Consider the following 26,106-nt stretch of genomic DNA (forward strand, 5'->3'; position numbering starts at 1 on the left):
GCACACATCGTTGCATGCATCAAAGTATTTGTCAAGAACAGAAATTAATTCATCTCAGAACGTGTCCGCACGCGAAAACTATTGCTAAAAGATTAAACAACTTTTTTTTTTCCTTGTTTTGGTTAGAATGATCGGGAAATGACGGGGTGAACTTTTGTTAGGTTCCATTCTGCCAATCTGGGAAAAAAAGTGAAGCTTTCTTGTGCTTTAAGCCAGTCCGACCGTACCATCTGCCCTCAAATAAATGAAAAAGGTAACCACTTCCACATACTTCATATATCTTCGTGACGACATTATTCCATAAACAAAACAAAATGGAAGCATATATATATAGATATATATATATATATATACAAGAAATTACTTGATGAGAAGCATTTGAACTAATGATTTCAAGTATATTAGACGGTGAAAATTAATCTGCAAATGTAGAAGCCAAGTTATGACCGAACTACTCTTTAAAAGAATACATAAAGAGAAAAAATGAGTTTTCTTTTCATGGATATTTCAAACTCTTAAAATGACAACTTACCTTTTATAGTTAAGTTACAAGTTAATATATAGCTTTTGATCTTCTTGGAATCAATAATTCTCATCAAAGTCCCGCGTATAAGTGTAGTAGCTGCTTGTTATATATATATATAGAAAGAGAGAGAGAGAGAGAGAGAGAGAGAGAGAGCTCATTGATAAGAGTGTAGTACATATTTGAAGTATTATGTGTCCGTCTTCTTGTGGTGAGATTCCCGCATAGATTTTGAGGAAAGGTAAGGCAACTTTGTTCCCCTGGCAAAAAAAAAGAGGCTGCCATGATCGATGTAGCTTTCTTTTTCTGTTTTGTTAAGAAGATGTAGTTGATTATAAGATGATGCATCATAGAGTTTTCTGGATGCAGCAATTTTAAGCTGCTCTGTCATCTGTGCACAGGTTTGGCGTGTCCTATTTTGGTGAGAATCAAATCAAATCTCGAGAGCATCTTATGGCCTTAATATAATCCGCAGCTGTCGTCAGAAATCTTCTCATTATTTCAAATATGTTGCAGCATTGCATCTGTTCTGACTCTAGTGAAGACCGAAACTGCCTACTGTTGCACCAACCCCTTCGGACATCTGTCCTGACCAACTTTAACATATATACTTTGAAGGCCGTATGTTCTTCGAAATACAAAGTTTATAAAATATTTCTTTCAAAAACACTATATTCATGTTCAAAAAACATGCATGGTGTGATTATCTCCAACATTTAGTTACAGAATGCTTTTTTAGAACATATCTTCCAACATTTACTTACGCATCATCAAAAACCTTCTTAAAAGGGTGTTTCAGGTGTACTTTCACTAAATTGAAAATTTTGACAACCTGTATATGTTGTCATCACACAGAGACAATAGAAAGAACTTTCAGGTAACTTTTTTCCTTTCTTCTAGGGTTTTCTCAAAGTCTCAACGGGTGCCACGACTCTGATTACTTTTCTCCTTAACTTTTACCTCCTGTAAAATGTGGCGCTTCAACAGTAGTCGAACATTTCATGCTGTCAACTGCTCTCTAAGTGACTTGACTTGCATATACAAATTCTTATTCGCAACCTGTGGGGGTGCATTTCATCAAGTTGGTAGGATGCTAAAGTTTGATGCCTGCAAAGCGTGTTACTAGATATATGGCAGAAGCTTGCAGGTGTATATGTTTTCGATTTTCTACATGAAGGATGTAAGTTTGAAGTTGATGCTTTCCCTTTGTTTGGCTTCTAAACATGAAAAAAAAGGGTGGCATCTTTTATATTTAACCCAATTAGTCTTCATGATGCAGAGGCAGAGGTAGAATCCCGTAGTCCATAATTACATTCTACGGAAGGATATCATGATCTAATTAAATAACAGAAAAGGAAAAAAAAATAAAGGAGAAAAGCTTCTTACTGATTTAATCACTCATTAATCTTGTTTTAAGTTTATATACAGAAACAAAATATTTTGCAAAGTCGAATCAGAGATGACAACACAGCGAACATTAATGGTTCTTAGACCTAATCACTAATCATCAGCATCAGTTCCACTGGAAGGCTATATATTTTGTATTCCTTGATACAAGAATTCTTGCCCTTCCTTTTCCAAACAGTACACCCATAGTGGAACTGCAATTAGTGGATCCAAAACGAGGGAATTTGGAGGCAGAAACTTTTCAACTCTCCCACCAGAACTGGAGAATCTTATCGTATATAAGGAAAAATCGTCAAATTCCAATCAGCTCAAAGCAAGAGAAATCGATCATTGGTGTTTCCTGTAAGAACTATTAATAATGTTATCAATTTGAAACCAAAAAACTCATATCCCTGTATGTTATGAAAAAATTTTGTACTCACATCGAGATTGAGCTAAAGCCCTTCAAAGTTAATGGTAGTGAAGAGTTTGAGGTAAAATAATAGAAATCAAGTCTGGGAGTAATCTCTGTTTGCCTACCCGAAAAAAAAGGTTTACAAGATGTATTCGCTTTTTCCTCGATTTTATCAACACCATGTGTGAACAGTAACTTGGCTAGTGTTCATATTGAAAGGAAGGATAGTAAGCCACTTACATATATGGCTCTTAGTTTAATCACCTAAAATGATCAGTTGCATAAAGATATCTAGGTTGTCTGAAACTTTTTTTTCTTTTCTGGTTCCTTCTTGAAATGAGGAGGAAAAGGTTTGTGAATTTCAATCACTTTACTTTTCTTGGCTGCAAGGGCACATGCCACGATTCAGACCTCAATTTGACCTCAAAGTTAGTGTTTAAAAGTTCTTTGCTACTTACAAAGTTGTTACATGGAAGATGTCCAGCCACACAAAGTTTCTTTCTCAGTTGTTAAAGGACGAAACTGATAAAGAATGTAAAGCTAAATCTCTACAAGCTGATTCATATAAAAGATGAATCTTTCACAATCTTTCAACTGAACTCATGATCATGAACTTGAACCAAGCTGCGGCCTTGGATCATTGTCTTGGTTCTGATATACCAGTTCTGCATATGGAGCCGAGCCCGCTTGGAGTCCAGTAGATCATCTGTCCTGATGGCCAGAGGCAATGTTTCTTTATTTTTATGTTAACATTTTCAAAATCTGTTTAGTGCTCCTTTAGACATAAAAAACTGTGAATGAGTGGAAATTTTTTCTGGCCCTGCCACTGCTGACCATATATGTCTGACCAGTTAGAGTCGGACATGTGATGATCCAATTAATTAGGTCTCATTCTTCACTTGCAAAACAGTGACTCCTTCAAAACTAATTTTAATGGAGTTTCCATGACTGTAAACCTGACAGTGCCCCACTTGGGAAGTGGGTCAGGAATCAAGGACAAACAAATTAGATCAAATCTGAATCTGTACAGATGCTACTTATGTTAAACACAGAAAAGAATCCAATGATGGTTGTCAATTTTCTCAGAAAAATTAAATACTGTTGACTGAAATCCATCCAAATTGTGGGCAGTCGAGCAATAATCTAGGTTGAGTATTTAAGGATCATATGATTCGAGTTCCGCGATTCCAATTGGATTTCTGATGAAATGAACCACTTTACATAGTAACCTACCATCCTTATAGATATGAATGATAAGAACAAAGTTAATGTGTGTTTTCTATGCACTAAAGTTACGAACACCAGCTTGACCCAATTAGACTTCCATCATCATGATCAACAGCGGTAACCTGAAAAACCGCAACATGAAACTGGACAGTGGGGTCTATCCAATTCATTTTGCAATGATTCATCAAGAAAAGACTTGAGAGCTTAATTGCTTTAGAGTATGTTCTTGCTCGTTCTCTTCATGAAGATTTTTTTTTTAAAGAAGATCTATCTCATTGACATAATTTTTGGATATATGTTCCATGATTTTAAGTGCAATCATTAACTTTAAACACTTGAAAAAGAAGTGTTCTCAACTCTTGCTATCCCAAGCTTTTCACATCTGGAACAAGTTTTGTAGTTTTGATCACGGGAAGTATATTGAGGATTGGGGATCCGAATCAATCTGATTCAGTACACTAAAAAATGACAAAACCTTCATACCACATCAGACCCATTTGCAACCCTAGATGGCAAGCAACCGACAGGTTGGGTGAGCTTGTAAATTTCTTTGGCTACAATAGACAATTTAATCACCACAATAATTCTTGATCTAGGAACAATCAAATGCAGGAATCTGCCCTAGATTTGGATGGTGGGACAAAGAATTCATAGAATTGAGAGAAAGTTGAAAAAAGGAGAGGCCATAAGTCCTAAAAAGAAGTCCCCTCCTGCATATTTTAAAAGGAGATTACTTTTTCTTCTTTAGAGATAAGCTTGGATTATTATAGCTCTTAAAAAGCTGAAGATGCTCACTTTTGGTCTTGCCAAAAAAAAAATGCATAGTGTAACCTACATATTATGGGCTGATTTTTAGGGTTAGGTTCTCAATCTATTCAAAAAAAGCACACCATTAAGTTGTTCAAATAAGATCATAGGCAGGATCTAGGTTGAAGCAACAAGTACCAAGATGCAAAAATAAAGGCAACGATGTCATATATTTGATTTGCGCCGAAATTTGTAGTACTCAAAACTATTCTTCCTCCTAAACAATCTTAAACAGCATTTGAGCAGCAATATTTTTCTGTCGTTTAACGTCACTTGCATATAGCTCCGTTGATGTCTAGTCTTTACTGGTATACATGCTATAACTTATGTTAATAGGAATCATGCACTAGTTGATACGGCATCATATCACGGGTTTGAAAGCCACAAAAGAAGGATGTCTTGTGACAAAGCTAAAGCTGTCTGTACTCCGCAATGGACAGGAGATATCTCAAAGACAGCCAGTGCAACTAGAAGCTTGCCTGTGTAGCTGGTGATGAGAGGGTTTTCTTTAGCCTATCTAGCACATAAAAGGTTGGTGCCTCTCAGATCAAATATATTTTGCGTTGCCCAGAGGGCTCACTGATCTTGGGCATGTAGTTCAATTTTTTCTTTGAATGCTTTCGACCAGAATTCATGGCAGCTAGGTGCTTATCAGCTGTAGATACCCCTCAAACAGTAGCACCTTTCATGTTTTATCTTGAGATTAGGCACTCCTTTCCTGGTAAAGAGCCAAAAGAGTAGAAAACAGTCCCTGTAATGGAGTTCAAGCGAAGGCAAACAGGCCCGAAACCCTGAGTTAGGCCTGCTGAAAGGCAAACCTCAGCCCATAAGACTAGACCAGGCGCTTTAGGATAGAACAACAAATTGGCAAGGCAGGCTAATGGAACATCAGTTTTTGGGCCATTTAGCTAGTCTAGCATATATTGTGGGGAGTAGGCTGAAGCTCATCGAATAGCATACAATGTCTACTCTGGTCCAGCAATAACGTTCCAAATTTTTCTGATCTTCTTCTGCTCAACAAAGAAGATACTTCATTCTCTCTAGTAAAGTTTCTTCGATCTGATTGTACATGTTGAAGCTTGCCTGCATGCCAATTGCCATGGTTAATGCTTGCTTGGAGTACTTTCCATCAGATGATCGGTATAAGAATCACAGGTTTTGTCCACCAGGAGGCAGACTTGCAAACTAAAGAACGAACCCTCTATGTGATTTACTTACATGTCTCCTTTCGGCCTCCTCCAAGTTCTTATAACCAGTATTTCAATGAAGAACATTGAAAGGCTTGCTATGGAAACCCAGTTTCCAATCTTCTACGACACATAGAAAATCATTTTTATCCAAACCTGAATTCAAGAGTCAGGAAAATGGAAGCTTAACTTTATGGCCTTAATCAATTACCCATACCGTACATGGAGACTCCTGTCAGCAACTGCTAATTAACTTGTATAGCAAAATAGACATTTTGGATTGAGATTGTCTGAGACGCGGTCAAATAACCAGAAGCAGGCATACTTTCACCTACTTGAACTCCACACTACAAACATGGCAGAGCACATGAGTATTTGCATGGTGGATTCTGGAACCAAGTGCTCAATATAAGTTAGATGAACAGTTTAGTTATTTTTTTCATTATGTTACCTGCTCTTTATAAGATAACATGACCAAGTTCTGTAATCCCAGTTCCCGTTTATGGCAATAATCATGGTAGTGTAGCAGAATGCTAGTTGCCACTCAGCAGAATATCTCAGAGAATGGTGCTTCACTCGGAGAGAGAGAGAGAGAGAGAGACAGAGCTAAAATTGGAAGAGGTCCAGAAGACTGAAGCTGAGAAAGAATGGAGTGACGCGCCTCCTTCATAGACCTCTTTGAGTGATGCTCCTCCTTCATAGACCTTGGAGATTCTGAAACACATTAAGCGGCACCATTGACTAAAATTAGACAAGAATAAATTCTCTCTTGGAATTCCCGAGAACAGAGTTGCTGCCTTTGCCTCAGAGGATATGATTCATTCAACGGGAACAAGATAAAAATAAAGTTCTCCTAGGATATTCCGCTTGACAGAATTCATCCAGGAATAACTGCTCGTTCAAGGTCCATGTTCATAGACTGCGTTTTCAAATCCACCTGGCTGATGGACATTAATGAATTGAAATTTTTTTAGATAAAGATTAAAGCGTCCAAGCCCTGTTTCGGCAGCTATAGAAGCCTTACCAACAAAACTGTCTTACCAACAGAACTCTCATTCATAAAGAGGCTTACAACTTCCCGGAGCTTTTAAACACATTTTGATGCCTCATATGACGAGAACATCATCTCAGATGCGCTTCAGACTGTCCATGAAAGGTGACTTTCATGGAGTCATATGGACAAACTACAGATGACATCAAAAACTTTATGCTGACAGATGAACTCTGTTAAACCTGCTCAGCTTGATTAAATGCCAGTCGCCAGATCTATCTAGCGTTGGCCAACATCAGATATTTATCAAGATCTGCAAGCCACGGCGAGCAAAAATTCAGTGACAAAATAGTAGTGAGAAAGTTGGGAGACGCCCTCTTTCTTCGATGGTTCAAATTGAAAAAGAAATCAGTACTTCAATATAAGAATCAGTCAGGAAAAACCGTAAGATCAACAGGCTTCTAGTTAAGCCGAAACTAACTGCAGAGTTTAGCTTGGACAAGATGCAACAAAACGGGGAGCTCCTTTATCAACAATGCACTTAAACTGCGGATATAATCACAATGTCACACCTTTAACAAGAAAACCATGCTAAGACTATGGAAGTTAAGCTTCTCAGTTTTAAGGAGATGCTCGTGGGCATGAAAAAGGAAGTGCACTGGCATGCAGCTAGGTCAAAAGCCGGGGGTTTTGTACTTCATGACATGGTACATGAACATCAGTTATTGCAGTGGAAGTGTAAGCTGTTGAATGGAGAAGTGGCGAAGTGAAGAGAGCTTAGGACGCCAAAAGGAGCTTGGTACTGGGCAAGTGCAAAATGCTAGTGCGCCTCTTTTCTTTCTGACTCTATTGAAATGAAAAGCATAAATGGGGACCAAATAAATTTTCGATGAAAAATAATACATGAAATGCCTATTATATTGCATATCTAAAGTCAAAGAAACAGGACAAGGAATGAGCAACTTGTTCTAAACAGGACATCTGGATTTCACTCTCAAGATAAGGTAAGGTTTATCCAGATGCAAACATCAAGAAGAAGGATAAAGCATACAGTAGAAAAAGCGGCAGAATGGAAATTTCAGACAATGCCGCCCCTCAACTATCTCAGCTTAGCAGAGGTCTGACGCATTGAATCCCATCCACTCAACTTGGCCTGAGAGATCACTTTGGAAGTTCAGATATGACCAGTTTAATTTTGTAAAAGGGGCCTTGAAAACTTGTATAATAATCGCAGTCTATAGAGAACCTCCTCAACAAAATCATAGTTGAGGCATCATCAAGTATAGGGTTGTAAGAATTCTCTAAACAGATATATGACATCAATTTACGTAATTATATTTCAGTTTTTCTTCAAAGAAATGGCACTAAGGCAGTGAGACTTTAAAAGATGTGTTTCCATCAGGCCAGCAGGTTACTGATAAGAAGAAGTGGGGCCATTTAGCACGTTCATGTTTCCTAACCTTCGCTCTTCTAGCATATACTTCAGCTAGCTCACAGGAAAATCCTCATGCTGCCGACCCAAATCCACAAGTTACCACTTTCGGTAATCCAAGACAGACATGGTACTCAAGCGCATATTGCTGGTTCACCCATTGGTCAACGTGGGCCAAGTGTTACTGTGAAATCAGTTCGCTTCCTGGAGGCACCATTATTCTTGTGTATTCAAAATGAAAATGGATTGAGTGGTCAACGTAAAATTTGATGAAATCTGATGCTTCTTGGATTGGCAGCGTGAGATAAGGAGTCTTGTTAACCTTCTTATCTGCTCAGTGCTCCTCTACCCATCGTCTGGTTGCTTCTATTCTATTTTCTTCTTTCTGTTTTGTTTACTTCCAATGCTAACAAATCCAAACTTTTTTTAGCAAACCAGAAAAAGAAAGCAGCAGAAGAAAAAAATATCAGCTTCAGCATTCAAAGAATTACATGGCAATTACAAGGCAAGATGACTTCCAATTTCCTGAATTCTTTAAACCTTAATCAGACTGCAAAAAATTATGTGTTTTGGAGCACCTAATAGGTGCCTCAGTCATGCCAACTTGGAAACTTTCTCCATGACAAATAAAAGTTGAAAAGTTCATTTTGCATTTTTGTCGACAAAGCATATGGGTGCTATTACACTGATTCTTTACCAGTCAGAGTATGGAAACAGAGTCCATAAGAGATGGAACCCAGCACAAGAAGGAAACTTAGACAAATCACGTGCCACACGGTACATGCTTCTCAAGTCTATGTTCCACGGAAGAAATCTCTTAGAAAAGTAAAATAGTTTCAGAATCATGTTAAGCTTGATAGTAAGGGGAAAAAAATAAGGAAGAAATAGAAAGCAGTAACGCAACCATGAATTTCACAATCTTCATCAAATGGATGAAGAAAGGAGATTGCCAAATAGCGTCCTGACCTTTTAGTGACGAGATTTAACTCACCTTTCCCAACAAAAAGACAGCAGACAAAAGTTTATCTGGCTGCCATTTGGGCGATATCTCTAAAATCTAAAAACCAGAGCATCTCAAAGAAACTGAAGAACGAAACGGGAAGGCTTTTTTTTTATGCTGAACACCCTCTTCCAGATATAATGAAAGTATTTTTAGGCATGTTAGTGGTACAATCATCCAGTACTAGAACCATAAAAGTGAAAGAACAGAGATACTTTAAACTTTGCAAATCACGACAGGTTCTGACAAGCAGGAAAAAAACCAATGTACAAAGTGATAAAAGAATTGCTGTTCCCAATTCCCATCTGCAACATGTTAATGAAAAGAACTGGCACGAAAGTTTATCTCAATCCCGCTTTCGAGTCGTGAATGTTGACACTATGAACCATGGGCCAGAAAGACATCATTTATCAGCAGAGATTTTTCATCGAATGTGCATCTCATTTTATTCATATTACAGAAATTTCACTTGTAATTTGCATAATACAGTAAATAACTTCATTCACATTTTTTGTATGACCAATCGGGACCAAAAAGTACTCAACTTAGCCAGCCCATAATGCGGCTTCTACTGCAAAACAATTAGGGGTACGCTTCATGAACTGTTCACAAGTGCTGAAACTCGAGTATTTATCTTCTATTTCACTCGACATGGCCAAAAGAACATGGGTGGAAAATCATATTCTTAATGAACCGACTGCCTTTGACTACAGCATAATTCGGTCAAAGGAATTGGTGAACCATAAATGATGATATGGGCAGAAGTCAATTCTTTGTCGGCAATTTGGTTCATTGACTTGTTCCTAGGCCTCACGAGGTAAACCTGTACAGCTCCCGTGCTTAAAAAGCAGCAACGCAACCATGAATTTCACAATCTTCATCAAATGGATGAAGAAAGGAGATTGCCAAATAGCGTGCTACGAGATTTAACTCACCTTTCCCAACAAAAAGACAGCAGACAAAAGTTTGTCTGGCTGCCATTTGGGCGATATCTCTAAAATCGAAAAACCAGAGCATCTCAAAGAAACTGAAGAACGAAACGGGAAGGCTTTTTTTTATGCTGAACACCCTCTTCCAGATATAATGAAAGTATTTTTAGGCATGTTAGTGGTACAATCATCCAGTACTAGAACCATAAAGGTGAAAGAACAGAGATACTTTAAACTTTGCAAATCACGACAGGTTCTGACAAGCAGGCAAAAAACCAATGTACAAAGTGATAAAACAATTGCTGTTCCCAATTCCCATCTGCAACTTGTTAATGAAAAGAATTAGCACGGAAGTTTATCTCAATCCCGCTTTCGAGTCGTGAATGTTGACACTATGAACCATGGACCAGAAAGACATCATTTATCAGCAGAAATTTTTCATCGAATCTGCCCCTCATTTTATTTATATTACAGAAATTTCACTTGTAATTTGCATAATACAGTAAATAACTTCATTCGCATTTTTTGTATGACCAATCGGGACCAAAAAGAAATCAACTTAGCCAACCCATAATGCGGCTTCTACTGCAAAACAATTAGGGGTACGCTTCATGAACATGTTCACAAGTGCTGAAACTCGAGTATTTATCTTCTATTTCACTCGACATGGCCAAAAGAACATCGGTGGAAAATCATATTCCTAATGAACCGACTGCCTTTGACTACAGCATAACTCGGTCAAACGAATTGGTGGACCATAAATGATGATATGGGCAGGAGTCAATTCTTTGTCGGCAATTTGGTTCATTGACTTGTTCCTAGGCCTCACGAGATAAACCTGTACAGCTCCCGTGCTTAAAAAGCAAAGCAGCAAAGGTTGCGTGGCTCAGTGCAACTCTTCTATTATCAGCAGTCACTCTCTTCCAATTTTGAGAACGAAAGGGTCTTTGCCCAACCTAATTGCTTAAATATAGTACATGACTTAATGTAGGTTGACATATGTCCACTCGCTTTCAGCTTTCTGCCTCCACACAAAACTTTCAGGCCCTTGTCAGTCCCATGGTATCCATGAGCATTCCACCTTGTCCTGCATCTCTGTTTCACACTTTAAAAGCCAAATCCAGATTGCCTTACCGAAGCTTCTTCCTATTGAAATCACACATACAGAGTACAAAAAGCTAACGTGTATGATTTTTCCTCTTGGAGTTGTTAAACAACTTCGCATCAAAATGCATGGGAAGACGGCTGTCCACACTGAGATAAAACAAAAGAAGAAGGCTGAGAGAAGTGATTCTGCTCTAGTGAAGTTCTCAACAAGACATTTATCACAGAGAATCAGAGAGAGAACATATGTAAAAGATCACAAGGCAGACTCATGGTAATGCAGCTTAGACAGAACAATTTTACCTCACCATGGTACAATAGATAGAGCTAGAACTAAAACTAATCTCTAAAACAGGACATTAACACCCACTGCATGGAAACGGGTAAGAGAATAATACCCCCAATCCTGGAAGGGTGAATGAAGCCAAACTGCCCACTGGTCCAACTAAGCTAATAAACCATCTAAATAGAATCCAATCTTCCTCTGCAAACAGGAAGAGGAGGAAGAAGAAGAAGCACCATAATCTGCATTTCTCATATAAATGAAGCCACCACAGTTGGCTTAGATCGGATACTTATGAATGCAATCCTCCCATGGATTCCCTGGAGATGGCTTCACCGTCCGCAATGCCTGCCAAACAGCACTGTTGCACTTGAAGCCGCTGCCAAAGGCGATCTGCCAAAGACGGTGGCCCTTCCGCATCCGACCCTTGGCCTCAATATAAGACAGTTCATACCAAATTGAGCTCGAGGAAGTGTTCCCCCATCTGTGCAGAGTCATCCTTGATGCCTCGACATGGATGGGAAGCAGTTGGAGGTTCTTCTCTAGCTCATCAATCACAGCCCTCCCACCAGCATGAATACAGAAATGTTCGAAAGCAAGCTTGAAATCTGGAATGTATGGCTTCACCTTAGCATTGAAAATCTTGTTGGCAACAAGGGTCGCAAAGAAAAGCAGTTGCTCGCTGAAGGGGAGGACGAGGGGGCCGAGAGTGGTGATGTTGGTCTTGAGTGCTCCTCCTGCTATGGCCATGAGATCCTTCGACAACGAAACACCAACCCTCCCTGTGTCATCTTGTTCCTGGTAGACGCACCGGAATGCATTGTCATCCGAACCCCGGTGAGTCCTGACAACATGAACTAGCCGGTACTTGGACCGCCTCCGGTCGGAGGAGCGGTTCGAGAGCAGAATGGCAGCGCCACCAACGCGGAAGAGGCAATTAGGGATGAGCATGGACTTCCTGTTACCGAAGTACCAATTCTGAGTTATGTTCTCCATGCTTACCACGACCGCGTAGGTGTTCCGGTGAACTTGCAGAAGGTCCTTGGCGAGGTCAAGGGCGATGACACCAGCACTGCAGCCCATCCCGCCAAGATTGAAGCTTTTGATGTTTCCCCTGAGCTTATACTTGTTGATGATCATGGCAGAAAGCGAAGGCGTCGGATTGAACAGACTGCAATTCACCACCAGGATGCCAATATCCTTCGGCTTAAGAGAAGTGTTGGAGAAGAGCTTCTCAAGGGCGCCGAACATGACCTGCTCTGCCTCCTCCCGAGCTGCCGCCATGGAGGGGCGGGCAGGGAGCAAATGCAGGGCCTCCGGGAGGTATGTTTCCTCGCCGAGGCCCGACCGCTCGAGGATCTTTCCCTGGAATTCAAGGGCCGACTCGTCAAAGTTGCCGGAGAGGCGGGAGTGCTCCATGAATCGGGGGAAGGTCACTTTCAGGTGAGAGGGAGGGGTATAGCATGCGTGGTCGACAAGGTACACAGGACGGGGGCGGGTCATGATGTACAGGGTGCAACCGAAGACGAGGAAGGCGCAGCAGGCGAGCACGCTGACCAGATTGAATTGAAGGTGCTCCCACAGTTGCCGAGCGTCTTCGGGGTTCATCTGGGAGACTTCGAGGACGATGACCACCATAATCGGGATGAGCAGAAGGGTCAAAAGGTGAGTGACGAGATAATGATACCCCAACTTCACATACTTGAGGTTCACGGTCAGCAAGAAATCCGGTAACCGGCGAGTTTGCTGCTGCCGCTGCTGCGGGGGTGGAGCCACGGCCCCCATGTCGCCATTGCCGATGCTCCCCATTCCTTCGGAACCACCGCCGCCAGTACCACCACCAAGGCTACCTCGAGATTGATTTAGGAGAAGGACAAGAATGAGTCACAAGTTCTTCTACTCGTGATTGATCTAACGGGTTTCTCCTCTAACCCGCCGACACAAAAAATACAACCTTTTATCCCTTTCTTGCGTTACCGCCAGCGGTTTGAGTTCAACGGAATTCCTCTGCTTCCCGGTCACCTTCTTTCTAAGATAATGCTGTGCTCCCGCGATCTATAGGAAGGAGGTAGGCGCTCAAATCACGACCACCATCATCACCAATACCACCAAGGGAATATTCGACTCGAAAGGAAAACGTACATATATGTATATGAAAAATGATTGAATCAGATGAATAGGAAAGACGGAGCCTGACTTTTTCGGCTTCAGGGTGTCAAAAGAGAAAACAGATTGAAGGGCGATGATTAAGACAAGGGGAAGTAGGAGCGGAAGCTTCTCCTTTTCCTGAACACTCAAAATCAACACAAATTAAGGAAAAAGGAATCAACCGCGAAAATGGCAGAAGCAGAAAGGGGAGGACAGAAAGAAGAAGAAGAGGCAATTTCTATGGCTGCTAAAAAAGAGGACAATGACTCAAAGCCAAAGGTCCACCACAGCCACCAAGCAGAAGTGGTGTCAGAAATGCAAACAGCGGCTGGCAAGGGATCCCTGCAGCTGCTGAATTAATGTGCAGCCATCTCTTCTCTGCATGACCACATGAGATGGAAAAAAGGGAAAGAGACGATATTATATCAATAAGCTGGATCTTCCCTCCCACTGATTCCTTCCTCCCACCCAAGAACAAAGCAATGGAGAGAAAAGAGAGAGAGAGAGAGTCCCAACCCCTCCAAGGAATCCCCAAACCTCCCTCTCTCTCTCTCTCTCTCTCTCTCTCTCTCTCTCTCTCTCAAGTCAAGGGTTACCAAAGCAATTGCCAACCCCTAAGTCAAGGTAAAAGTAATGGCTTCCGCGGGTGGCCTATTTATTGTTGCAGAAATTTCCCCAATTGTCCACACTTTTGTGATTAATTTTATAAAGGCACCCCAATTTCTCAAGTTTTGACATAGATGGTAGGTTTTTCCCAAGAACTGCAGAGCGAGGTGGAGTCATAAATTGGCAGGCAGACCGAACCAAACGCCAGTAACGCTCTTTAGTCTTTTCTACTACAAAACGAGAAATAAACAATTCAATCTCTAGAAGATCCAGCTGCCGCTAAAAAATATTATATAAAAGGAAAACAATCAAAGTCCCGCACATGGAGGACATTAATTGCTTAATTAAGCAGATTTGGATTTTGGAAGTCTGTGAGCCGCAATCAGGAAATTTTGAGAAATTTTTATGCCCACATTTGGGTTGGCAGGGACAGGAAGGCTTTGACCGCCAGATAATTTACTCCAACTCCCTTAAATTATACCAAATTCGCAAGTGGGCTTGAACTTTTAAAAATTTAACATAGTGCCTGAACTTTAAAAGGATTCCAGTTCTCTCTACGGAGTCCAGTCCAGTTATTCAACTCAATTCTTTAAATGTGGGGGCATGAAACCAATTCAACTCATTCCTTTTTCCCCCACTAAGTAACTTGTTTTCTAGCAAGAGGGGTAAAAAATCTTGTGGTGAATTTGGTACACCTTACTTAGAATAAACTTTATATTCAAGTAACTTTAGAATCACCTTAGTTAAGTCGTCTGGAACAAATCTGACCACAAACATGCGCTCTACATGTTTGATTTGAAAATGAGAATTTTTTTTCACTTTCTAGCAGTTTGACGGCTGATTCACGTGCATGCAGTTCATATATTTTGTGGTTAAATTTTGATCAACAAAAATTTTTATAACATTTTCAAGGTGTTTAAGATTGTTGATAGAACTTCTATCGGTCCCCATCAACAAATTCATTCGGCTACAATGATCTAGAGGCCGAACCCATCTATAAAGTTAGGTCATTAAATTTTTGACAACACCACCAAACAAGTACAAATACAGGTTTTCATTAAAGTTCACTTTCAGTCCAGTTAGAGAATCTTGGGATGATTATTTCACTTTATGGCCCATTTTCATTCCAGCTAGACAATCTTGGGATTAAAAGCTTAGGTGGTCGTTTAGAATATAATAAAAGTTTATGTGTCCAGCTGCGAATTTGTCATAGCCCAGGGACTTTGTATGAAAAGCAAGAACCATTTGTTCTGAGCTGTTCTAAGAAGACCACAAGAGAAGAAGACCAACTAATTTTTTTTTTTTCCTTTTTTCTTTTTATATAAAAATTTTATTTTCCTCTTGTTAGATGGATTTGAGGAATTGAATCCCCTGGTCAGTTGGCAGTTGGAAGAAGCACTTGGAGATTTTCAATGAGACCCCACCTACCTTCTTTTTCTCCTCACATAAAATGGTCATCCATCTCCACAAGAAAAAAAGCAGATTGAAAGTGAAAGTTTGTTCACCAATTCACCAAATTGCTCAACTCCACATGCATCTCTCTCTCTCTCTCTCTCTCTCTATATATATATATATATATATAAACACCATAAATCATTACACATCATGAATTGATGCCCACTATAAATCATTGGTCATATATATATATATATATATATATATATATATATATATATATATATATATATGTGTGTGTGTTAAAAAGCAGTCTATTTTGAAAAACACCATAAATCATTACTCATCATGAATTGATACCCACTATGAATCATTGGTAATGCCCCGATAATGACTGTTTTTTGGCAAGTCATCCTACAATATTTGTAATATGTACGTATGTGTGTACAAATTATTAAAACTCTTCTCTAAGAAAATTAATGGACTTTCCAAAGCCACATGTAGACAGATACACACACTATATATATATATATATATATTGGCCATGCCTCTCATTTCAAAAACAAAATTTTACGAGCTGTCTTTTCAAAAAGGTTAATTTAATTAAGCTTTGAAAAATAAAACTACCCAAGTGAAATATTTTGTTTGTCTAGTTGTGGCACTGAGTATGTAGTTAATCACTGATCCCTTTAGAATATAGAGTCTCTTTTATTTCAATATATGTCTAGCTAAATATATTAATGTTTAGATGTTAATTCTTTAACGCTAAAATTATAAAGAAAGCTTCGGCCGTGTTAATGCAGCTGTAACTTATTTTAATTGGTTACGTAATCTAAGCGATAAAAGCTTTGACTTCGCAGTGTGATGCAGGAAGAGCATAAGTGCAGCTATTTAAAAAAATATAAATTCGCATATGAAATTAAAGAACATGTTACTTCCTGATAGAGTCTTTATATTCACTAGCATGCATAATAAATTAATAGATTTTTCTTTCTTTTCATGAGGTATTCCCGAAAACAATCCATAGATTTTTTTTTCGTCATTTTTTATAAGTCTAGTGTAGCTCGTGCACATGGACAGGCTGTGTATCTAAGAGTAGATCTAGAAAATGAAAGAGTGACAAGTTATCCGAATTACAGAAACATTTTCCCCTCTAATGGTAGTCAAGGAGAATATTCTTCCAATAAGAAAATGCCACCTTAATAGTTTTTGAATTATTTGATTAAAAATACTCGTAATATATCTATCATGTTAAAAATGTGATCAGCATTTTCACTATCGAGTATTAATTCACATTTTTTTTTATTGTTTTTTTCTCAACCTTTTATGTGCTTTGGATGAATGTCCTTGTTTAAATGGCTGAGTGACCCTGAATAGCAAGAGTCATTATATAAAAAAAAAAAAGTAATAAATTTTAATGGTAAAAACAAAACATGGCAGGTAATAGTTATTTTCTCATGCATAAATATAAGTAAATTTTGCTTTAAAATTATACGATACAAGACTATTTTCAAGTCATCCTCACACGTGCAATTTCTTAAGAGTAGGTAGATAGAAAAACAATGTGACCGAGTAAATTCAAATTAAATTTACTTTCACAATCATCGCTTAATTTCCGTAAAAAAAATTGGAAAATAAAAGCTTGTTTTGGGTGTCAAACAAACAAGCTGCTCGTGAATGCCTTGAATATCTATTTGTTTCATGTGATCCAGAGTGCAGTTTTGTTGGGTAGTAAGAGTTAATTTGGAGATTATTCTGGGGGCATATGCCACATGCACTTGCATGGTGAGGCCCCGGCAGAGTTTCCGGACTTGTCTTTTACGCCGGCGACAATCTCATCCAATGAAATTGCGCAATATTTGTATGGTCACATTCAATAGTATTCATCTTTTCCTTTAGATGATTTTCATGTTTTTCAAATAAACAATCACACTACCGATTGTAGTATATTCGGATATTATATATTCCAATATGTAACTAAGATTGTAGGCAAATTTTCACAAGTTTTAACTGTTTTTTTTTTTTTCAAATAAAAGAAATCTTATACAATCTCACTTTTTTGGTAAAACTCGTCAGTTGTTTGGTATCAATAACAAATTATTATTGTTCACTGGATCTGCTTCCAAATTAGGCGGATTTATAACATGGTGTTTCATGAATCTACTTTAAATTTTGAAGCCGATTGATTGGACAGTTAACAATCCCTTATTGAAGTCAAACGCTTCTTATAGATAGATAGACATGTAAACTTCACACCATGGACATCACGTTCACAATTAGGTTCGCTTATGTTGATATGGACAAATAACAAATCATTCCGCCGCTTATGAAAGTTAATAAATAAGTGTCAACTTTTAAATAAATTTTCAAGAAGGCTGAATACTAAAAGAAAACATTAATTTTTGGGTGTCAAACGATCAAAAATACGCTCCCAACAAAAATATATTTCTTCCACCAAGGCAGTGACCATATGAGGGGCAATTTTACTATTTTATATTAAAGGTTAAGTTCAAATTTGAATAGATTGTCAAAAAGTGCTTGAAATTGCCGACAGGAAAGCATCGTATCCAGAATGGCTTGTGGCCGGTCTGGCGCTCGGCTCGGGGCGTGGTTCAGTGTCGGCCACAATGGCAACTGAAGCCCAGGCAAAACGTTGTCGTTGTGGCCGAGGAACGATGGTGTGTGCCCTTGTGGTGGATTCCTCATCGGGCTCATTTTGAAACACGGACGAAGGAGTCCGACATGTGTGGGAACCTAGAAGGCACAAGGAAACTGAATATTTTCTTTTCATGAGCAGCCCTTTGTGAATTTTTCTTAAAATCAAGCGCCTGGTTGTTAATTTTTAAAAGTTGAATGTCCAAACATTAAGCAATCTTTTGTAATAAAAAAAAAAAATTTTGTGGCATCATTTTCTTTAGCCTGGCATGAAAGAAAGAAGGGCAGCCAGGCTGTTACAAAGAACAAGGGCTATTCCTCCACAGGAAACTTTAGAGAATCTTTTCAGGCCATTGTTCTACAAGATGTATATGTGCGCCATGACAGCTCATTGTGTCCAGAGCGCGCTACCGAATATGTATGTGTATGTATGTATGTATTTTTGAATAACACAGTAATGTGATGCTGTGTATATGGCGGCAAAAACGATGCCCCACCAAAAACAAAAATAAAAAAAGGGCAGGGCACCTGTTTTGTTTTCAGGGAAAAGTCACTGTCTAAGTGGATGATCACCGGACCTCTCTAGTTTTTATCGTTGCCAATTTCATGTGAACTCTCTATCACCTGTGTAAGAAGAAAAAAAGGGAACAACTCTTGCTCGAGCAAATAGCACGAATGATGTCATCATCAGTAGGAAGGTTAATCATAGCGGGAAATGCCCTGAATCAATGTATTCTTGATTCGTCATTCCATCGAAAAATAATGACTAAATCTTATCGAAAACTTTATAAAATATTACACAGTCACATGTCATGCTGCAAGGTTTGTTTTGCGTTAACATCTCTCCTTGTGTAAGTCTAAGTCTAAGTTAGGTGCACCGCTTTGACGTTGAAAAGGACTTACAGCCAGTGGCCACGGAGCCAAAAATATTTGGCTACGGAAAATTGTTATAGAAATTCTCATTTCTGAATGGGCACAACATATAGAAATAAGTAAATAATTGTAAGAAATCTATGTAAAATATGTAAAAATAAATAAAAATTTTATTGCCCATGCCAGTCTCTATATGTCGCTATGCTAAGTCTCTATGTCGCTATGCTGCTGTTGTAGAAAACTAACTTTTGGCTATGGGGCACTATTATGAAAATTCTCATTTTTGAAAGGACACAACATATATAAATAAGTAAATAATGATAATAAATTTATGTATAAATAAATAAAAATTTTGTTGCCTACGCTAAGTCTCGGTGTTGCTATGCTAGTGCTTACAGCGTGTTTCGAATCTGAGATCTGCGGCTATGAAAAACATATACTAAATAGTGTTGCTGATATTGGCGTGGTGATCATGGACGGAGTTTCTCGGTTTTTGAGTAAAAATTATGATCAGATTTGCGCTCCATTCCGTATCTAGCAATGCAATCCACGACCTCATCCTTTTAATTAATGCGTTGGGTGGACGGATGCATGATTTTGGTTAGGTCTTTTTTTATGTTTTGGGAATTTGTTTATCAATAACCAGCAGCAGACTTTATGGAAACATGTGTACAATTGAAAGGAATTCATTTGGATCTGTTTTCTTTAACAAGAGCTTACGGTTGTACAAAAAATTATTGAATATGAAAAGTGCAACTGTGCCACTCATTCATTTTAAAATCTTCATTAATTCTGATCCATGCATCGAATTTCCGTGATTTTTTTCTTTAATCCTCTGGAGATTTGAGTTCTCCAAGCTTATCCATGAAGTGGACTATTTTATTTAATATCGGACGGTTGAATCTGCCTGCCCAATAAATATATTCCTATCACAATGTGACACAAGTTGCCTGGTTAATTACATACTGGTTTTGGCTTTGGGACAATGAATCTCACATTCTTTTCCCGAAAGTTTACCAAGCTTGGCTTCTTAAAATGTAGGTTCCAGAGCATTGCTTAAAATATTTACACCAAATTCGGAAGAAATATTTTACTGCTTTGACAGACTGGAACTAAGATCAAGCCAGAAATATTGTCGTTGAACTATATGTATTTAGATGCCATCTGCACACACTTCAATGTCAGGAATCGTGCTGAGCTCGAGCTAGTGTCCAGTATGCTAACTGTTTCTCTTCGTTTATCTTGAATTAAAGATTATCTAGATCCACTTTGTTTAAGAAGTTTCTTCAACTTTAGCTTAGGCTAATTTGGATACAAGTCCATCCCCGCAAGTGTAATTGTAAGTATAGCAGGAGCAGAGGCACATTGTGGGCAATTTGCCCACACATACCCACATAGCTTACATATTTATCTATAATGAGTAGCTCATAGATATTTAGTTATTTGTGTGGCCTCATCGTCAGAAATTCCTGGCTCTGCCACTCAAGTAAAGCTTGTTGTTAGTAAGATCTTGGAATCACTACTAGCTTTTTATAAGTATGAGTGAACAATGAGTCGATGAGCTCGACTCGTGAACGATTTCGAGCCAAGTCATTTGCTTAACCAGTCGAGCACGAGTTCACAAGTCAACTCATTCAAATAATCGAGTTGGGTTCGAGCTCAACACGTTACTGTCGAGTCAAGCTCGATCCTTAATCGAGTTTGTCAAGTCTTAATTAATCGAGTCGATATATTCAAAGAGTTTATGAGTTTGTCAAGCATTAATCGAGTCGAGTTTGAGCTCAACAAGTAACGATGAATAACAATTCTATTTAAACTGAGTCGAGCTCAAGCTCAACACGTAATGATGAATATCAATTCTATTCAAACGAGTTTGTCGAACCTTAATCGAGTCAAGCTTGAACTCAGTACATAACTGCCAAGTCGAGCTCGAGTTGCTTCCGTCGAGCTATTCTCGAGCTTGACCCGAGTCAAGCTCGAGGTTTCATTGGTTGAGCTGAGCTCGAGCTGACTGAACTCGGGCTCGACTCAGCTCGTGTTCACCCTTATTTACAAGGCAACATCTGTCAAATGCATGTGCATTCACCTTCTGCTTTCACCTAACACTATAAAATGCAATTAACAATATTTACTTTCTTGTCAGTAAATAGTACATTGATAAAGTTGCGAGACAGTATCTTATTAAAACATGGAGGACTTTTCACCAAGGTTACTTGTACTGAAAAACTGAATGGAAGGTTCAGGTTATTTTTTTTTCCAACGATGGCGGTAAAGGAAGTCATGGAATAACTTCTGCCAAGTACATATTTAAAGCTTTGCTTCTTTCAAGCGCGAGAATATGACACATTAATGCAACATAATTAGTTTGGCCAACTTAATGCATGTTTTAGAGTATTTAATATGCATGGATTTCAAATCTAAACCAAATATTTCTCAAAAGATTTATGGGGGAGTAAAGGCACTATTAATTAATGTACAAGGAAGAGAAAAGAAGAAACTCCTCACTCTGATTGTATGCTTATCCAATGGGGGCCGACTTCGGGTTGTCTTGGGGTGGTAGGTTGCTTGCTTCATGCTCACCCGAAATAAAGTCTAAAGTGACCCGATTTTGAATCGAAGAAGCGGGCAAAAAATTGACGCCCATTGGAGTAGAACCAAATGTGGACCTATCGACCATAACCTTATTTAGGTTGGGCTGTTTGGCGATGGAAACGTTTGTTATTGTTTTATGAATCTGTTTCGATAATAAACTCATAAAATATTATAAAATATTGTAACGTAATGCTTTATGAATCTGTCTTACTTTTTAGTTTAATCTTTTAACATAGTTCATGAAATAATAACAAATTATTATTATTAATAAAAGTTTTGATATATATATATATTATCGCACTCTAGGCCTAATTATTGTCTTTCCATGTGCTGGTATTACAAGCGTTTTTCAAGAACTCTCTTGCTTTCCAGATAACCAATCAGGCCCACATGCAAGCTTTTAATGAGAATGGGCTGGAATCCCACATGCAAGCTTTCCATCAATGTCGTCGACATTAGATCAATCAAATCCAAATTATTTTCCAATCATATCCAAAATAAGGAGGGAAAGGTTTTCCATTTAAAATGTAAATGTAACGATTTAACTCATTCATAGGCTTGAGACCTTGGTCTGATGAATCCCAATCAGCCCCCTAGTAGTTTTGGTTGCAGCTTGAAAAAACATAAAAATTAAGACAACCAACTACTTTAAGAAACATTTTTATAAGTTTTCAAAGAATCTGTAACACAAGACTAAACGTTTAAGTGTTGCAGTAAAAATTATTATTTTTTAAAAAATAAAATAATGTGAATCAGTTTGTTTTTTTGTGTCTAGAATGTTTATACAGTCAATTGCTTTGCTATGCGGCTTCAATCAACCTTATGTAAGCAAATTGAGATTATTCTTCTTTCTTATCCCTCTCGTGCTAAGATTAATACATTGCGAGTTTTCTTTATTCACACTTTACTTTTTTTATGCGTTTTACTTTTCAAAACGATCATTGTGCCCCTTTCGATAGTTTGAAGGCTAACTACAAATAGATTATTGTCGTTTGGACACGGACGGAAGGAGTCAACCCGTGACAGGGCCAATCGCATCGATTAAATCAGCAGCTCTTGGTCGGCTCCGATACGGTCCACCGGTACAACAATAGAAATTGGTGTTATCATTCAAGTGGGGTGTAGATGACGGGTGAAAAAAGAGATGGGCATGAGTGAGACTCGGGCAATGAATGAGACTCAGACTACTGCATACTAAACTTTCAAGTGAAATATATATGAGAGTTGAAATTCTTTGCCCATCTGATGCAGTGTGCAGCAAGAGATCGAAAGATCCCTTGATACAAACCTGGACGGAGAAAGAACAAGGGACGACTGCAAGTTATAAAGAAAAGTGCAGAACATTAACTTTCCGCTGTAATTTCAACAGTACAGATTATGATCCTTGACATAGAAAGCGAAAGCACATGCAGTCCAGCAGGTCATCGTCTGAACAATGCTTTCTTTTTAATTAAAAAAAAGGACATATAATAATGAAGCCAGCAGCTAAGGTTCAGGCCTCATCATAGGGCGGCCATTCGAAGGTTGGAAAAAAAAAAAACGCACAATAATGAGGGTGGCCTATTGTTAGTTGTTCGGTCGCCATATCCAACTACATTTATTTCATCATGTCCGCAGGACTCATGGGCGTCTCTGTGGGTAAGGTTTACCCATGAAAATTTTATTGCACCCCATTTGTAGGGTTGGATCTTGGGAACAATCTGACCGCCTTATATTTTATCATTTCATGTAACAACTCGACCCATTCTACACTGTGCTTGCTTGCGCTTTTTCTTCAAGAGATCTCAACTCGTCCCGTATCAATTTTGATTCTGACAAAAAAAATAACAGAAGTCCGACCGGCCAATCACTTAACTAAAATCTTTGTAAGTCCTCCAAGAATTTTCACAAATTTAAATGCAAAACTAAACTTTTGAGACGTTACAACTACCTTGTACGTGGAACCATAGGTTTCAGTGTTGAACCGACTTTGATACCATTGTAACAATTGAACTCACTCCCACATCGGACTCGAAGTCGTAGTCTGATGGATCAGAACTTGTCTCTTAGTAGTTTCGATTCAAGTTCTAGAAAAATTAGGAATAAGGGAACCCAATCACTTAACAACCTTATTTTAGGTTGCACAAGATTGCCCATAAACTTAGGTACAAGATTAAGCTTTTAGAGTGTTACATTTACCTTGTTTCTTTTGTGTACTTAGCCCGATCATGAACTTATTTTGACAATTTTTAATACAAAGAGCAATCATGGAAGATGCCAATGCACTTGATTAACAAAAAAACACCAATATTTGTTGAGGGTAGGTGAACAATCCGAAAGACCATATGAATGTGGAGTTTCGATCTTAGTAATATTTGTAAACACTAAACAGTAGTGGCTTGACTTTATCATAGATGGTTGTTTCTTTTATGTCAATTAAAGGAAGCAGTATTCTCACTTAAGATTCACCTACCCACAATTCATTCACATTAAAATACGTTGGCTTCTGGAAAGTTTTGCAAAGTACGTCCAAATTTGGATGAAAAATTGTTTTTGTGAACTCTTTCTATGCTTCATATATATACATATATAGTGTTAAGTTTACAAAAACAATTTTCCAGATATGTATAATTGTTGCGGAAAGCTTTGCAAAGTATGTTTAAATTCTGATAACCATGCTTAAATCTTTTGAACATGTAAAGCAGCCAACGATTACCAAGTCATTAAAAGTTTCCTTGACATGCCATTAAAGAGTATAGGCTAATCGCACCACTCAAGTGAAGGCTGAAGTTCTTCATCCTCTTCCCTGAATGATCAAAGATTGTTTTATGATGCCTCAAGGTAGGTGTTTTGCTATGTACTATTTTCATACAGAGTGATAGTAGTCACGAGAGATCGAAACAGAAACTGAGTGCCTACCAACTCTTGCCCCAACCATTTTTATCGCTGCACACAAACGCAAAAAATGCTACTCGATCCCTATAAAGTCAATGTCTCGGATTAATCGTAACTTCGACTCCTCTCCAATTATAAGAGAGTGGAGATTGGGTTGCTACGTTTAGTACTAAAAAGCTGTACCACATAAAAATATACAAATAAAAACAAAGAACAAAAAATCAGACTTAAAAAAAATAAATAAATAAAGTTTGGGGAGAATACCAGAGCTTCCAATCAAGATTCCTTTCATGATTCCCTAAGAATTTAAATTTGGTCAGATAAATAATAGAAAACATGGGTTGGAGGGTTGGCGCCACTCTGCATGCACGCTTCCACTTGAAAAAAAAAAATTAATTTAGTTCACGTGCCATATGTTTTGAAAAGATACATTTTTTTATGTAATTTTTTTTTTCCTTCAAATCAATCGCGGAATTCATCTTCAAAAATAGTAAGCTGCTAACCATGTTTAAAGTAACAAATAGAATAAATTTCAATTGAGGGTGTTTGATGATGACAGAATTGTGGAATTCCATAAATAAAATTGACAAAATGAGAGAATTGCACTATCAAACAAAGGATTTTGATTATGAAATTATAGTCTCATTCTTAAATCAAAATTAAGGAATTGATTCTATTTTAGGGGGTGGAATTATTATGATGGTTTTAATTCATCAATCCTAGAATTTAGTTCGTGGCTTATAAAGCAAGTCATTAAAATTCAGAACTACTAAATACAATGAGAAAAATAAAACTGGTGCTGGTGGATCTTGCTCCCCAAGCATCGACTTTAATCCTTCCAACATTGGATCCAGTTTTCCTTCTTCTTTTTTTTTTCTCCATCACCACACAAAGAAGCTGGTGGATCTATAATTAATACCTAACTAGTATCGTACATGTACGTGAATTTTGTATTAAATTTGTACTAATGGATTTGCAGATGCACGCATTGTTTAATTAAAATGACATCACGATTTGGCCTCCTGGCAACCACAAAGTTTTTTTTTTAAGAAAAAAAAAACAAAAACAAACTGGGAAATCTCCCCTTTCATTAATTAAGAACCATACTACCAACTAACTCTACATGTGGAAAACCGGAACGTCCGGATACTAATAATAAAACATAAAAAATAATGCATGCATGTGTGTGCATGTGTCTGCATGCATGCATTCGATGTAAAACCTTCCTTTACGTGCATTTAGGGGCGGAGTCAGAATTTTCTTCAAGGGCGGACCGGCAGTTCAATCTTTGAATCCGGGTAGAGCCAACTGAATTCAAATCTAAAAAATACATTGTGCAATTAAAAAATTTTATTTTTTTCAATGTAATTTTTTTTTTCATTGGCTGGGGTGGGGCCATGGCCTAGGCGAGCCCCCCTCCCTCCGCCCCTGCGTGCGTTTGTCACTTCAGTTTTTAATTATGAGGGTTGACTGTGAGTTGAGTCTGCATTAGATTCGTGATTCGGTGCAAATTGTGGATTTGAGAACCATGAATTTAAGATTTTCAATATCGCTTAAATCTATGGATTTCAAGTCTAAGGGAGGAGAGTTAAGTTGAGATTGATAGACCCATGTTGTTTTTTATTCATCCTTGAAACAAATATTTTTCTTGAAATTTAAAGATCTCAAGAAGTCAGGTC

General features: G+C 38.2%; 1 protein-coding gene across 2 annotated transcripts; it reads right to left on the reverse strand.

Moving 5' to 3' along the window:
• Positions 1–10,326: 10,326 nt before the first annotated feature.
• LOC116247384 (3-ketoacyl-CoA synthase 4) lies at positions 10,327–13,986 on the reverse strand. Of its 2 annotated transcripts, XR_007572451.1 has the most exons (2): positions 11,400–13,986; positions 10,327–11,151 (listed from the first exon to the last, which is right to left on the reverse strand). XR_007572451.1 is itself a non-coding variant. In XM_050075918.1 (1 exon), the coding sequence occupies exon 1, from the start codon at positions 13,091–13,093 to the stop codon at positions 11,564–11,566; it is 1,530 nt and encodes a 509-aa protein (XP_049931875.1). In that variant the 5' UTR covers positions 13,094–13,986; the 3' UTR covers positions 11,158–11,563. The 2 variants fall into 2 exon arrangements, 1 of the variants encoding a protein (XP_049931875.1); XM_050075918.1 differs by lacking the exon at positions 10,327–11,151 and having other exon boundaries at positions 11,158–13,986.
• Positions 13,987–26,106: the final 12,120 nt, after the last annotated feature.

This window comes from Nymphaea colorata, chromosome 2 (assembly GCF_008831285.2).
Source record: "Nymphaea colorata isolate Beijing-Zhang1983 chromosome 2, ASM883128v2, whole genome shotgun sequence".
In the NCBI taxonomy this organism is placed as follows: domain Eukaryota; kingdom Viridiplantae; phylum Streptophyta; class Magnoliopsida; order Nymphaeales; family Nymphaeaceae; genus Nymphaea; species Nymphaea colorata.